We start from the raw sequence: 14,791 nt of genomic DNA, 5'->3' as shown, positions 1-14,791 counted from the left end.
TGATGGCTCTTCCAGCAAGATAACACACATTATCACAAAGCTTAGGTCATCTCAAACTGGTTTGCTGAACATGACAATGAGTTCACTGTACTCAAACGGCCTTCATAGTCAACAGAGCTCAATCCAAAAGAGTACCTTTGGAAGGTGGAGGGACAGGAACTTTACATCATGTATACAGCTGACAAATCTGCATCACCTGTGTGATGCTATTATGTTAATATGGACTAAAACCTCTGAGCACCTGAGCACCTTACTGATTCTGTGCCACAAAGAATTAAAGGAGCTGAAGGTCTAACCTGGTACGAGCAAAGTGTGACTAATGAAGTAACTGGGGAGTCATTTTCTTGACACAAGCCACGTCAGTGCTTTTCCTATTTTTTCTTTCCCACCCATCACATGCTCACTTCTCTGCTAACATTTTGACCTCAGTGAGGTCATAATCCCGGGGTTGTCGACCCCAGCATATGTTTTAATATTATTATTATTGCTTGAGTGTACCGCGCCTTTAGTTTCAGTATATGAAACCGTACGCAAATTAAACCTAAAAATATGTGATACCCACAGCTGGAGACCAGTTGGAGGGTTACAGTGAAAAAAGGTACAACATATATTTTGTTTTAAACACAAGATGGAGGTAGTGAGTTGTCATTCACCCAGTCACACTGGAGTACAATTCCTCTGCAGCGCTACCATTCATTTTAGTCTGAGATAAGTGTGGTATCAGTGTAGCATATTATCCAGACAAAGTATACACAGAAATAGACAAAATAATACAAAGAACAACATTTATTCAGATGTATCTACATCTCATCACAATCCAGTCATTTACAAGAATCAGGAGTACACGTGAAAGAAAAGTGTGGTTATAATCGGGAGTATGTAGAAATCGCAAATATGGCACTAAGTGGTAAGTAAACAGATATCTGACACCATTTTGGCATTCTAACATTTTCTCACTATAAGATTATACATGTGGTAGAAACCAGAAACACATTGATTAATATCATTTTGTCATCAGCTGCAGAGGAAAAGTTCAGAGGTTCACATGTCCTTTACATTAAATGGCTTTTTTAACTCTCTTGAGAGAAAACTTTGTGTTATTGTTTAATATCACTGAATTTTTAATAAATGCTGATGACAGAGCTTGCACGCTCTACTTTCAAGTACTGTGCATTTGTAGATTAAATAATTTACTTCTATGTTCAATTAAGTGCCAACAAGCAGTAAAAAAAAAGTAAAAATCTAATAAGGGTTTTCACGATTTCAACACACTGGCCACAACTAAAAATAAAGGCAAATTAATGAAGGTATGACAGAACACTAATGGACAAAAAGATTGTGTGCAAAGAAGGTGACTACACTAAAAAAGTCCCCAAACCCATTTTCAAGGTAACACTTATGAAGTACCAGGATGTTACATAAGCATATTATGGAAAGTGCCCCCTCCAGTGGCTGCTGCTTGACCTGATAACAGTCTGTCATGACAAAAAGCCGAACAGCTGAAATGAACTTCATTATCCTCTGTCCTCTGTGAAGATTAAAGTGCTTAAGGCTGAGTTTTGATTAGATGCCACATTGTTGGGTTTCTCTCAGTACATGTATTACATTATTTTGTCATTCTTTCCAAGAAAAGCAAGTTTACAAAGCCGAACACATCCATCACGTCTCTTCGTGAAACTACACGGTGACTACATCCCCCATAAGTCAAACTGCAATCTGTAACAGTGTCCACATCTAAAGTTTGTTCTCTTAAGTAAACTCCATCAAACATTCAACAAAGTGCTAACCAGCCGATTCACTCGAAATTACTATTTTACAAATACTTTAAAATACTTAACACAGTTAGAAGCCGATGTCCTATCAAGAGACAAAAGGCATGCAGTGCATTTCCAGAATCACTTTTATCTTCTTACACACCCTTTACATGCAGCTGTTAAAAAACTGCAGCTGTGAGACATATAAAACCACAGACCATATTCTAAATGAAGCACTACCTCAGAGAAACGCCGTCTCCGCTTGTTATCTGGGTAAAGCACATTACCTTCCTGGCTTCTTCAACACAGCCTTTACTGTAACTGTAGCTTATGCTGAAATATTATTTTCCATTGTTTTTGTGTGTATAGTAGTATATTTCAGAGGGGGGGTGCTTCATTTAAAATACAGTAACTCTAAAAATAATTCTAAATTTACTATTTACATATGAGCGAGACTCTTCATACTACACAATTTAGGTGAGTAAAGTACTTCCCTCCAACGCTGGCATCCGAGCCGCAGAGTCCTGTAAAAATAAAATAAAATAAAAAAATAAAAAACATCGGAGGAGATCGATAATTTATACTGCTATATTGATCTGAAAACGCTTACCTTGTACATCTTTCCTGCCTTTGAAAACTCTCTGGAGGTCTTAGGTAAACAAACTGCACAAAAACAGGAAGCAGATTTATGAATCGGAACAATAAAACAACCAAGACAATAAAAAGCACAAGCAAAATAAGCTTTGTTTGCAACACTGAGAAGCAGAGGGTTAGTTAATAAAAGATGCTTATTCTGTGAATTATGATCCCATATAGAATGAAATAAATAACCAAGATGGCGACAGGAAAACGCTGACTAAATAGTCAATCTTCAAAGCAGGACTTTGCAAAGCAGCGGGTGATGGTGGTATTTAGAGGTTTGTGTGGGCTGCAGCACATTTTCAAGTTTCCAATTAGGTGGATGTTTTTTAAGTTTTAGAATAACTGGGGCACCTTGTTTCCTTACATTACACTTGCCATTAGCACTAATGATGTAATACCGATGAGGCTGTTTGTGATTATTTTTGTTTTTAAGTTTAAGATGTTTGCAACAACGTTTAATTTTTTCATCAGGGCGCCTTTCTAGCCTGATGGTGGTGCTTTGCAGAAAGTCCCTGAATAACCAAAGTTACCACAAAGTAACTCAGTATGTGACAATTCACACAGTTATCTCACTTGGAAGCAAAGATATCAACCTGCTGGTGTTAATACAGGGAAACTCAGGCAATTTCAAATTCATTTGTGGACCTGGAATGTGTTTTCAAAACGTTGCTACATTTATTATTATATTACATGTTTATGTCATTCTGAACCATAATACACCCAAAGCCAACTCTACAGCCGCCAACTATTGGTTTTTAACAACAAAATCATGCTTATAAGTTATTGACGTGACACACATAATGCATCATTTTAGATTAAAATAATTCCTGACAGTAGGAGTTTCTTCTGTTAAACCTTTTTTTAGTTCCAGAGCATTTTCGGTGCATTACAATATCTAGTAAAAACGGATACGGAAAGCTTTTGCCAGGCTTGCTGGACTTGTGCGATTCATCTTTCCATATTTAGTGGTGACTAAATAAAATTTTGTTGCCGATACAAATTATCGTCACCACAGAGTTATGTATGTTGAACATGACACATAAAAGCAAAGATATGCTATGATCATTATAGTCAGGCGCAACTGTCATTTTAAAGAGGACGAAGAAAAATTGAAACGATACTAAACAAAAGAATTATAGTATAGTTTAAAGCAAAATACTTTGTTGTGCTTTTTTTTTATTTTTAAGTGTTAATATAGTTAAAATAGTCCAAATTTATAAATACCAATAGTTGTAAAGCTTTTCAATTAATTAAAGCTTTTGTGCAACTGTCCAATAATTTGTATGTTCTTCCATGTCAGGGTGTTGCAACCATAATCGTGAGACTTTTATTATGAAGGTTTACATACAAAAGTAATAATAGTCAAAAGGATATTTCATAATACACAAGCAGCCCTGCCCATCGGGTCTTTATGGCTGTCTGAAGAGGTTTTTAGTGCTCTCTTAAATATGGAGAATATGGAAATTTAACTCATGTAGGTTAATATGTTAAGTTAAATTACAATAAACCCCTACAAGCCGTGAACTGATTTACAAAAATTATGCACTCAGACACAAAATTTGACGCGTCACCCTGATGACCCTTGTTACCTACCAACTCTCTCTCACAGCCTCGATGTCGCTCACGAGATTTTGCGCTAAACAGATGCCAAAAATCTAAAAAAAAAAAAAAAAAAAAAACGAAAAAGGAAAACAAATTGTTAGGTAATGGAAAAAAAATTACAAAAGCTCAGATGTTTAGGACAAACTGATCCCCACCTGCAGTAATGCAATCCCAATAAATATGCCTGCCACCACTGTCAGGTTATCTTGAAGCCACTTCTCAAACTGTGGTACGCAGCCTTTGATATAGATGAATGACCTCTGGTCAGAGTCCTGTCAAAACAATTACAATTCAAACCAATACTACAGCGTGATAATCAAGTTCATCTGAAATATATTTGGTTTTATTTTGCTCCACGACACTTAACAACACAGTTATTTTTAATAGCACATGATTCCCCTTTTCATTTTGCGGTTTCCCCTAAAGCCCTCCACAGCAAAATGCCTCTGATCCAGTGTTACGTAGTCGTTAACACACACTCGGCTCACTGTTTTCCTCCTCTGACTCTTGTTAAAACCGCTTCACTCTGGCTCACATTTAAAGTCAAGAAAACAAACAGAGCCTTTTTTCCTTACATTACGCTGGCCGTGCAGTAAGGCCAAAGCTAATGACAGGCGGGGGAGGGGATTTCAATTCCCATTGCATTGCTGCTGCATGAGTAATGCCACAAGGCCCAAAGTGTTGATGGAGAGCCAGCTGCTGTATTTTCACGAGTGAGGAGTTGAGAAACATACTGAAAGAGGAATATTGTGTCCAGGGTGGAGCAACTGATGACCTCATATAGCCATATAAACCTCCCTGAGGCAAAATAAGCCAGAACAATTCATGCTTTCTACTCTTTTCTATTCCTTTTACTTTTTACATCAGGGTCTCAGTCTCGGTGATAAATTTAAGTTTCCGTTTGTAGCTCACCGGTTTTGCTCGGATGTCGTATCCACACTGAGTGTTAATGACGTCCTCCTGCGAAGGGAAGATACAGATGCATTTTTAGATTAGCTAGAGATTCTAGACTGGCCTTTACAGTGAAAAACAATAAAACATGCATACACATTACAAACTGTAAAACTAGATGATCATGAGTAAAACTCACCAATCCATGGTTATACAGTTACTGTGAAGATTTTTGCATATAAACCAAGGATTTGTTTATGTTTGCTTGCCTATTATATTCTACTTGTGAAGATTAAACGACTCCACGTTTTGTGTGAAAGCATGCATCTGCCTTTCTGGTCAGGTTAACCTTTATAAGACTGTGTGGGACCACAGCTGCAGAAACTTGGGCTACAGTAACATTTAACTCCCAGAAGTCAAATTTTGTTCTCTTAGACTTCTGAAAACAACAAATAAAAACTTTAGTGGGCAGATCATTAAAATAAAATGTGTAAAACACCGCTGACAAAGGGCAATGTTTGAGAATAAAGTCTGGTGGAAATCTTTTCCTTAATGGTCAGCCAAAATGAAATGGCTTCACTGGATGTGGTGTCACAAACAGAGGGGGAAAAAAGGGATTGTTTGGCAGAGGTTTCTGGTAAACCTTTGCCGTTTCCTTAGATCCGTAGAGCAGAAGAAAACGTTTAAAGGAAGTCAAACTTCCAGCAGCACTTGTAGCAATGTAAAAAAAACCACTAAAAGCATTTCAGCTTTTTGATGTAATTTTTATGGCATTTAAAGATGCTAACAAAACTAATTTTTAAATGTCACCTTTTATTTTAAATTAATCCTTTTTGATGGAAAGCTAGCAGCAAAAAAAACAACAACTTTCAACTGACTTGAAACTGGCTGATAAAGACCTGACCTGAAATATAACCACAAAAGACACCTGCTGCACAACCCAACTAAACAATTAAAATTAAAAAAATGAAAATGTTTTGATATGGTAGACACATTAAGAGCACACGGTGCCTTTGAAAAACAACATTTTTAAATCCAAGTGTTTCCTTTTTTTCCCCTTATAGAGAATGACCTTGGCGGGACAGCGTGTCCTTGGATTGTCAAATTTCCTGAGTCTGTTTTTCTGAAGTAAAGTGCTGTCACTGCTGCGCACAGTAAGCAGCAGTTAAGAGTATTTTTCTGCCAAAAAATGCCTCAGTCCAGAGTCCCACCCATCCGCTTTCAGACTCTGACTTGCAGTCAGGGCCTGACACGACTAAACACAGCGTCCTGAGCGTCCTGTTGGATGCAAGCCATCGTCGCTGATAGCGTCACTGCTTTTTCTGGAGAACATAGATAACAAGCCGTCTGTGACAAGAAAGCCCTTCACAACTTCCCCTCAAGTCTTGTAGTTTCAGCATGTTAAAAATTATTTTAAACTCTAACAAAGGACACAAAAACACCAACAGCCACAACATTATCTTGTGATAGAGAGACATACCGCTGGATCTTTGGTGCAGCAGGAAAAGGGCACTCCACATTTCTCACGACTCGGGTTTGAATCAGTACAGTTGAAGTAGATGTTCAAATTCCAGTCATCAGCCCCAAAAGCTCCACAACACTCCCACTACAATAACAAATATCACACATACAAGGTAAAAATACTAGAAAGAAATCGGTGCCACAAATAAAGAAACGTTGCTTACATATTCCTGGGTGAAGTCAATCAGGTTCTGCAGATCAATGTCATCTCTGTAGGCCCGAATGTTGTTATTAATGAAAAAATTGAGCTGGTCCTTGATCCAGTCTTTGAAGACAAAAGCCAGGACTCCAGCAGTCAGCTCAAGAAAGAAAATGATGCCCAGAAACACGGAGAACTGAAAAACATGAGAATTTTCTGAATTTAATAACTGTTATGAAAGCAAGAAATATAAAGAATTATAGATTTCTGAGAAAGCCTTTAACAAACATACAAACTTGAGCAGGAAAGAGTTTTCCCGCAGCGCTCCAATGCAACCAGCAAACCCGAGAATGAACATCACACCACCCACGACAAGGAAGAGCCAGACAGGGTCAAAGCCCCCAAGGTCAGTGATGGATGAGATGTTGGACAGAACACCCTGGGAGCAAAGCACGTGAGGTCAAAATCAACTGAAAAACCACTGAAATATCACCACATTGCTAATATTCTTCCCAGGTAAAGTAATAATTTTGTAAGCATGTTTAAAACCCAAATTTCATAAAGTACAATCCAAACCAATGTAAGCAATTATTTAAAAGAATTTAATAATAAAATTGTCAATTGTTTTTGATTTTTGGGAACAAGCTAATTTACTCTTGCTCAGAGCAAGCACATGTAAATATGTTTTAATTGACTTAGCTTATCATATATTAGCTACGATTAGCTTCCTGGATCTGTACAAAGCTAACCAACCTAATTTGATTTTTCAATTTCTGCAGTGACGAAACAAACAAGCTGTAGCATGTAAACCAGTGAGCTAGGGCTGGGCGATATATCGAGTTTTTAAAAAATATCGATATATTTTCATACGAGATATAAGATGTGACAATATCCTTTATATCGATATAGTCTATGTTACGTTATAATTATACTTGTGGAGCCACACGTTTGCCTCTCTTTCGTCTACTTTTGTCTCTACGCAACGTTACTCGGCCTCGCCTCTCCTTCACTGAACACAACTCCCCCTCCTCCCCCATAGCTTCACCTGCAGGCAGCGACAAGATGGACACGGCAAATCTCCGTTAGCGAGTTGTGGGGCTAGACTGCGTCAACGTGTTAGCGAGCTAACCGCGCTAACGATATGCAGCCCACAGGGGCTACAGGGCCTAAAATCCTTTCATTTTCTCAAAAGTTGACAGCGCACCTTATGTATGAATTCTGGTTGTGCTTACTGACCGCGAACCAATTTTAGGTGGTACACGGCGCTCAGCAATCTGTCAAAAAATGTTTTAGTACGACTTTGGTAAGCTACGGAGCTGCAGCGCTTGATGGATTGTCGGAGCATTACGGCTACCGTAGTCTGGAGCCTCGCGGAGTGATACGTACTGTGTTTCAACGTAATATTACCGTATTGTGTGTGTATAAGGGCCATAAATGGCACCTGTTAAGAGACATGGTTACAAAGAGGATTTCAAACTCAAGGCTGTCAGTCAGGCAGTAGAAGTTGGGAACAGAGCAGCTGTGAAATCTGTCTTTGTTATTATGCTCAGCATCTGTTAGTTTACATTTTGACAGCACAATTATGAGATTTTTGTTATGCACAAAAACAACATTGTTTTCTTTTATTTATGGAGCATGATTATTTAATAAATGCTCATAATTTATTTTTGAGTAATTCCTTCATGTAAATCTATGCTGTATGTAAATAAAAATGCCTGTGTGACATCTGGGACACAGTGTGACTAAGAATTCTCTTTTTGTTCTTAACTTATGGCTTTAAAAAAATATCGAGATATATATCTTATATCGCCACCCAGCTAAAAAATATCGAGATATGAATTTTGGGTCATATCGCCCAGCCCTACAGTGAGCTATAGATATGCTATTAAAGTTGTGTCAGAAGTTGACATGCACCTATCATTAGCATGAATGATAGGTAGTGTTGGTACTGTTTTCTTTGAACTGCTATTTTACCAGGGTAGAATGATTGTATAGCAAAGTCTAGGCCTATTAACTTGGTAGCGATCATGACTGACAACTAGATCACAACTTTATCAGCATAAAAATGATTTGTTTGACAGCACTCACTGAATTCTTCAATACAGCAGCGTAAAAATTGAAGGAATTCAAATTGGGTAGATCTCTTGAAGTCATTTCTAAACAACTTCACATTTCAAGACTATCAGTTCAAACAATTCTATGTAAGTATAAGTTATTTGAATGTGTCACCACATCCACCAGTTCCTGCTAAAGTCTGGTAGAAGATCCAAACTGTCACACTCGGCTGAATGGTAATTGGTTAGGATGTTCAAAAATTAAGGTTCAAGCCTGCTATGAACTGGAAACTGCTGAAACACCAGCGTCACTGTCTCCAGTCAAGCAAGTGTTTCATCACAGAAAGAAGCCCCTGGTCCAAAATCAACACTTTCAAGCTTGATTGAAATTTGCATCTTTTGACAAGTCAAAAGGGCAATGATCCAAATACACATCAAAAGTGGTTTTGGGATAGATATAGCAGGCTAACATTAAGCTTCTGGAGTGGCCTTCCCAACGCCTGACCTCAACCCTTTTGGGTATTTATGGACTAAGCTTAAAAGCCAGCTCCATGCCAGGAACTTTACTAATTCTGCCAAGGTGAATGGTCAAATATTCAGGCAGAATTATGGCAGAAGCTTGTTGATGGCTACCAAGGTGCAACTAGGGGACATTTGACCAGATATTATAAATATGTATATATTTGAACCTGCATTTATCCTTTTGACCCTGTGTGGATTAGAGAAAATCCAAATAAAATTTAAACCTGTGCCATTATTTTTTTCTGAAGATTAAAGGTACATACTGTACAATAATTCTGTGCTGGAAAAAGAACACATTCAAGCCCATGATGCTGTATGTAGATTTTCTTACCTCTAGATAGAGCCTGTCTAGCTGTTTGTTTTTGTCCAAAGCTAACAGTCTAATTTAACCCACACTTTTTACACCATACATTTGACATTATATTAATTAAAGTTTATTAAAGTTAATCAACCCATTATAATAATTTAGCAATTAACAAATAATTAAATAATATTAGTTGTAGTCACCTATGTAGGATGAGATAATGATCAAGATCATCAAATGTACTTTGGTGAAACAGTGCTCTCAGTAGATTGTCTGCTTTTTGCACTCTCAGTACACAATGAACAAATCTGTGAAATGCATCAGATCAATTCATAGCCCATTGTTCATGAGTCCCACAGGAAAGCACAGCATTCCTTTCTGATTCAGTAAAGCCACTGTGACCATTCCTTGCACACAGTCGAGTATAAACCACAATGATATGCCGGGTTTATGGAATATTTGCAGATACCTGTAAGTAAAAAGCTTCACAGAAATAAGTCCTGCAACTTGTTATTACACATTAATACACGACTAACCTTTTCACTCCATGCCCACAAACCAATGGCAAGAAACGCTACTCCAAGGAACTGACAGAGGCAGAAAAGAGAGAAACAAGAGAGCAGGATTATTTTGCTGTGACTGCTACATGTAGTCATCACACAGACGCACACTGACAGAAACCACAGAGAGATTTTCCTGGCAGTGGTCCATTACTAAATATTTCTCATCCCAGTCTGCAGGATCAGCAGGAGGCTTCCACATTAGAAAGCATCTTTAAACAGCTTGACTGTACATAACTGTACGCCGCAGTGTAGAAGCAGTAATCGGGAATATTTTTTACTATGACAGTATTATGATTTAATATTTTATGGTAGTTTGTGTTTACAAGACTTTTTAAATCTTGTGCTAATTACTTTAATATGTTTTTAATAAACACCTTATTTAATTGTCACATTTCCATGCCTTTTGTTACTTTCACATTCACTTGCAATGAGTTTTGGTTTTCTATTTGAAATAACTTTTTTACATCCTACTCACCACAATGCACTTAAAAAAAAGCATAGAGACAAACTCGGTAAAAAAATATTTACGCTTCAGTGTCTACTCTGATACATCTTCACTGACAAACCATGACAAGAGAAACTTGAGAAAAACAGTATACTTTATAAGCCACTTCATTTGTGAGGATTTCAACAACAATTATTGTTGTTGGATATGTTTTAATCCAAGAACACCTTCACTAATAAAATTAAAACCCCACTAACTTACCAGGACTTTAACAAGCACTAAAATAAAGATGAGAAATAATAGGTTTTTGAATAACTGATTTTAACTGAAGTCTTTTGTTAAATTAGACCCATTTATTCACCAGATAGAAGCACTAAGGACGTTTTTTAGATTAAAGATAATGAACTTTACAGACCATCTCAAGTATTTGTTTGTGAGACAGCTGTTAAGGCAGGGGAACAGTTGTTTGTGACATAAGCAGCTGATACCTGAATGACACAAAGCTCAAAGGGGCCGATTGCTGTACAGTTGGCTGAGAGCTTTTCCACAGCCCAAAAGGCCTTTGTCTCTATCAGTCCACGATACATGAAGAACCACTGGGCACACAATGCCATTCATGGCTTAAGTAGCATGTGCTGAATTTAGTGTATTTTTTAGCTTCTTTGTTTTATTTAATTTTTATGTCAGCTAGCACAAGTCAAAATTACTGATATAAATAGGTGAATAAAAAAGATAGGGGCTTGGGCCAAAAGACCCACACTCCCACACCGCAATGACTTACCAGGACACTTGAACTGTTACTAATATCATCAGAGATGTTGTCAGCATCTGTGTTTTCCCCACAATAACAAGACAAACTCCCTGCTGTTAAAAAGGCCTTATATGGCCAACGGTGCCTATCAGGACTGCTGCAATTTACTGTATCTGTATTTGTATTTGTATGTAGACAAAAGTAGATATGCCCATATTTAATCCATCCAAAGAACATGCCGTATATGATGCTGTGGAGCAAGCAGTTCATTTGTTGGCACCAAATATGATAATGAACAAATGTCTCAGGCAGCACAGTGGTTAGCACTACGGCCTCAAGGCCGGACGATCCTGGGTTCAAACGCAGATATGACCCTTCTGAGTGGCCCGTGCATGTTTTACAAAGGAGCTCCTGTTATCCAAAAAGGTTAATGCTGCATAGCTCTGCCGATACACCCTCAAAAACAAAATTCTTACTCTCAACGTTTTCTTGAGCGTCTTGGATCACTATATTATGTGAAGTTTTATTCTACTATTTCAACCAAACTGTTTATTGACTGACGGACAATTAAAAAAATATGACAGAACAATCAATGATGAGCATAATGTCCCTGCTGTCTCTTATTCAAACCAGGCCACACTATTTCATACATCACTTATAAATTAGGCATTGTTTTCTGCGACCAATCCTCTAAATCCACTGATTATTCTACTTACTTTAATGCAAGTACTGGAGAGGCAGCCAATATCAAACAATTAACACTTGGACTCACTGACAGCGTTTTTGCTTTAAATGAGATAAAACAATGAATCAATCAAAACAGTCACTGTTTAAATCGATTAATCGCTGCGGTTCTACGAGAGCATCGCTCTGTTAATAACTTAACTAACCATTAGTAAAGCCTACCCCACCTTCCCTCATCAACAACCTGTGAAAAAAGCACCCATGCAGGTTATTGTTTCAAGCCAGGAACTGGCGGCCCACGGTGACTGTGGGTATAAAAGACGGAATGTTTGTTTTTTTCCGCTGCGGTTTCACTCATGCATAGAAAAGGTGACGGCTGTTTTCTCAACCTAAACATCACCACAAAAAAAGAAGAAAAAAAGGCCTCGGCTGAAGGCTACGGTCATGTAAACACGCGATGATGCCGAGAGAGAGAGCTGTTCTCACTCTGATGGTGGACACACGAAAACAAAGCGGGCTGATGGGAGACAGGGAGCAAGTGCACAGGAGCAAAAGAGAAAGTGGAAGCGAATCGAAACCCAGGACAACATAGAACACCACAACAAACACACACGCACACATAAATGCACCTCACAGCTGCTGGTTGGGAACAAAGAGCGTGTCAGCGTGTTAAACTGACGATGGCAGGCCTGAAGTCGCAAACAGCAGACGGGGGACTTACCCAGAATATAATGTTGAATCCGAAAATGAAATACTTGATGCAGCAGCTCACTTCGTGAGCCTTGAAATGCTTTCCTGACATCATCTGGATGGATTTTTTTTTTCCTTCACCGCCTCTGCAACGAGCAGGAATCACATTTGCAGCTGTTCTATGTTTGGCAGCCGGGATCCTCTGGAAACACCCTTTAATTATTATTTTTTTACGGGCTCAACACATGCCGCCGTTTCTAGCGTCTAATTATTAACACCATCTTGATTTTGTGCGGATAAAAGTCGCAGATGAAGCCGTCGGGGAGCGTTCACAGTCCGTCGGCGTCCCTCTACAGATCTCAGCTTTTACCCTGCGTAGATCCTCAAGAGGTGTAACGCTGAAATAAACCACACTGAAGTCAACCAGATTAAAACCGACGGTCTCCTATCTGACCCGTAATCTAGACATGGCTGTTATTTGATTGCCATGTCTAGGAACCAATGATTTCCTTTAGTGATATGAGAAGGCGGGACTTCCTCCATGAGAGGGTCTCTAGCCCCATTACAGTGGCAGATAGTACTGGTTACGAGGTAGTTAATCATTTATAGCGTAATTTATTACCCATTAACTAAATACGTGTATGATATTCGACAGGAATACATAAGTAAACTTCATCACAACCATCAGGCTATAAATAGTAATTCAAGTTGACGTGGAATAAATAATAATTTATTTATGCAGTTTTTTGAGGCTGCGGGGTATTAAATCTATCAACAAGTCAAAGACTAATAAATGTGCACATCTTAGTTGATGTTAAATATTAAAATTAATATATTTTTGAGACAGAAACAGGATTGAGTTGCTTCACCAGACTTTATTACAGGTCATTTTGTAATGCGAACTTTATGCTTTTATGAACAAGAATTGAAATAGAAAGTATAAAGAGTATAATTACAAGTGTAGTTACAGAAAATATAAATTAAGTGTTTCTTTTAGTTACTTGAATGTTTTTATTGAATATTTAAGATTTCATGTGTTTAACACATTACCTCACATTATCTTTTCCAAAGACTTGTTTTGTCCCGATGAAGAAAGAACTACAGAGAACACAGAAATAAAGCAGGCTGGATCTCATGTTTCAGTCTTGTGTTTAAATGTCAGCAAAGAAAAACAAAATAAAGTTCCAGTTTAATGCCTAGATGCGATGCTTCTTTATTGTTTATTTTCAAAACGCACTTAAATTTTCTACTTTCTTAGGCTTAATCTTTATAAGGTGGATGTGATGTTTACGCCTTTTGCAGGGTGTAACTGTCCCTTTTATTTACAGTGTTCTTTTGAACTTGTCATTTTGCTGTTTTAAACATCAGTACCTTCTTAGAAATTACATTTAACTTTACAGTTGATCAGCGTGGCATACTGTTAAAATACATTTGGCCTTTATTATAATGTACATGTGGATTAGGGCAAATATACATGTGAAAAAATAAGCATCCTCATGATCCAGTAGCTTGTACAACAGCAGCAATAAATGTGACTTTATCAGTCTCTCGCAGCATTGTGGAGGAATTGTGTCCCACTCTTCTTTACAGCATTGCTTCAGTTCATGGAAATTTGCAGGCATCGACTTGTGCGCCACTCACTTAAGGTCCCATCTCACTGTTACAGTCAGGCTGAGGTCTGGGCTTTGACTGGACCTTGATTCTTTTCTTTTTCAGCTATTCTGTTATAGATTTGCTGCTGCGCTCAGGATCATTGTCCTGTTGTGTGGCACAATTTGGACCAAGCTTTAACTAGCTGGCCTCCTCTATCCAAAGGAGAAGTCTTGCACTTTTCTTAGATGAAACTTACAAAACTTCAAATCTAATCTCTAGATGTATGCTCAATCATCCAGGTAAGGAAATCCCAGAAAGCTGTTCATCTGAACATTATGTTTTCAGCTGGAGAAATGTGTCATCACTCATCCAAGTGAATTCTTCAGTCTGAAGAAGACTTGAAGAAGTCACCTGGATGAGTGACAAAATGTTTCTTTCACAGAGAAAGGGATAGAATGAACAGAATCGGCATTCTTGAATTTGCAAACCTAAACCATTATACCATATTATAGAGAAAAGGCAACCCTTTCAACCAATGCCAGACCCCCACCCCCTTTTTACTATCATTTAACGTGCTAAAGGCCTGCTTTTATAGAGGCGCTCACAATTGTTAATTTATTTAATCAAGTGGATTTG

At 38.0% G+C, this 14,791-nt stretch overlaps 1 protein-coding gene across 2 annotated transcripts; it reads right to left on the bottom strand.

Moving 5' to 3' along the window:
* Window positions 1-768: 768 nt before the first annotated feature.
* On the bottom strand, window positions 769-13,032 carry LOC146516972 (tetraspanin-5). 2 transcript variants are annotated; one of them, XM_085162705.1, is made up of 10 exons: window positions 12,594-13,032; window positions 9,966-10,016; window positions 6,842-6,988; window positions 6,575-6,745; window positions 6,370-6,495; window positions 4,911-4,958; window positions 4,154-4,270; window positions 3,990-4,051; window positions 2,365-2,417; window positions 769-2,278 (listed from the first exon to the last, which is right to left on the bottom strand). In XM_085162705.1, the coding sequence occupies exons 1-9, from the start codon at window positions 12,675-12,677 to the stop codon at window positions 2,405-2,407; spliced, it is 819 nt and encodes a 272-aa protein (XP_085018831.1). In that variant the 5' UTR covers window positions 12,678-13,032; the 3' UTR covers window positions 769-2,278; window positions 2,365-2,404. The 2 variants fall into 2 exon arrangements, with proteins under 2 accessions (XP_085018831.1, XP_085018832.1); XM_085162706.1 differs by lacking the exons at window positions 769-2,278; window positions 2,365-2,417 and having other exon boundaries at window positions 3,986-4,051.
* Between the last annotated feature and the right edge of the window lie 1,759 nt (window positions 13,033-14,791).

The sequence above is a fragment of the Neolamprologus multifasciatus genome, chromosome 6 (assembly GCF_963576455.1).
Source record: "Neolamprologus multifasciatus chromosome 6, fNeoMul1.2, whole genome shotgun sequence".
NCBI classification, from domain to species: Eukaryota; Metazoa; Chordata; class Actinopteri; order Cichliformes; family Cichlidae; genus Neolamprologus; species Neolamprologus multifasciatus.
Note: the sequence above shows the minus strand (reverse complement) of the source record. Positions and strands in the feature narration are given on the sequence as shown.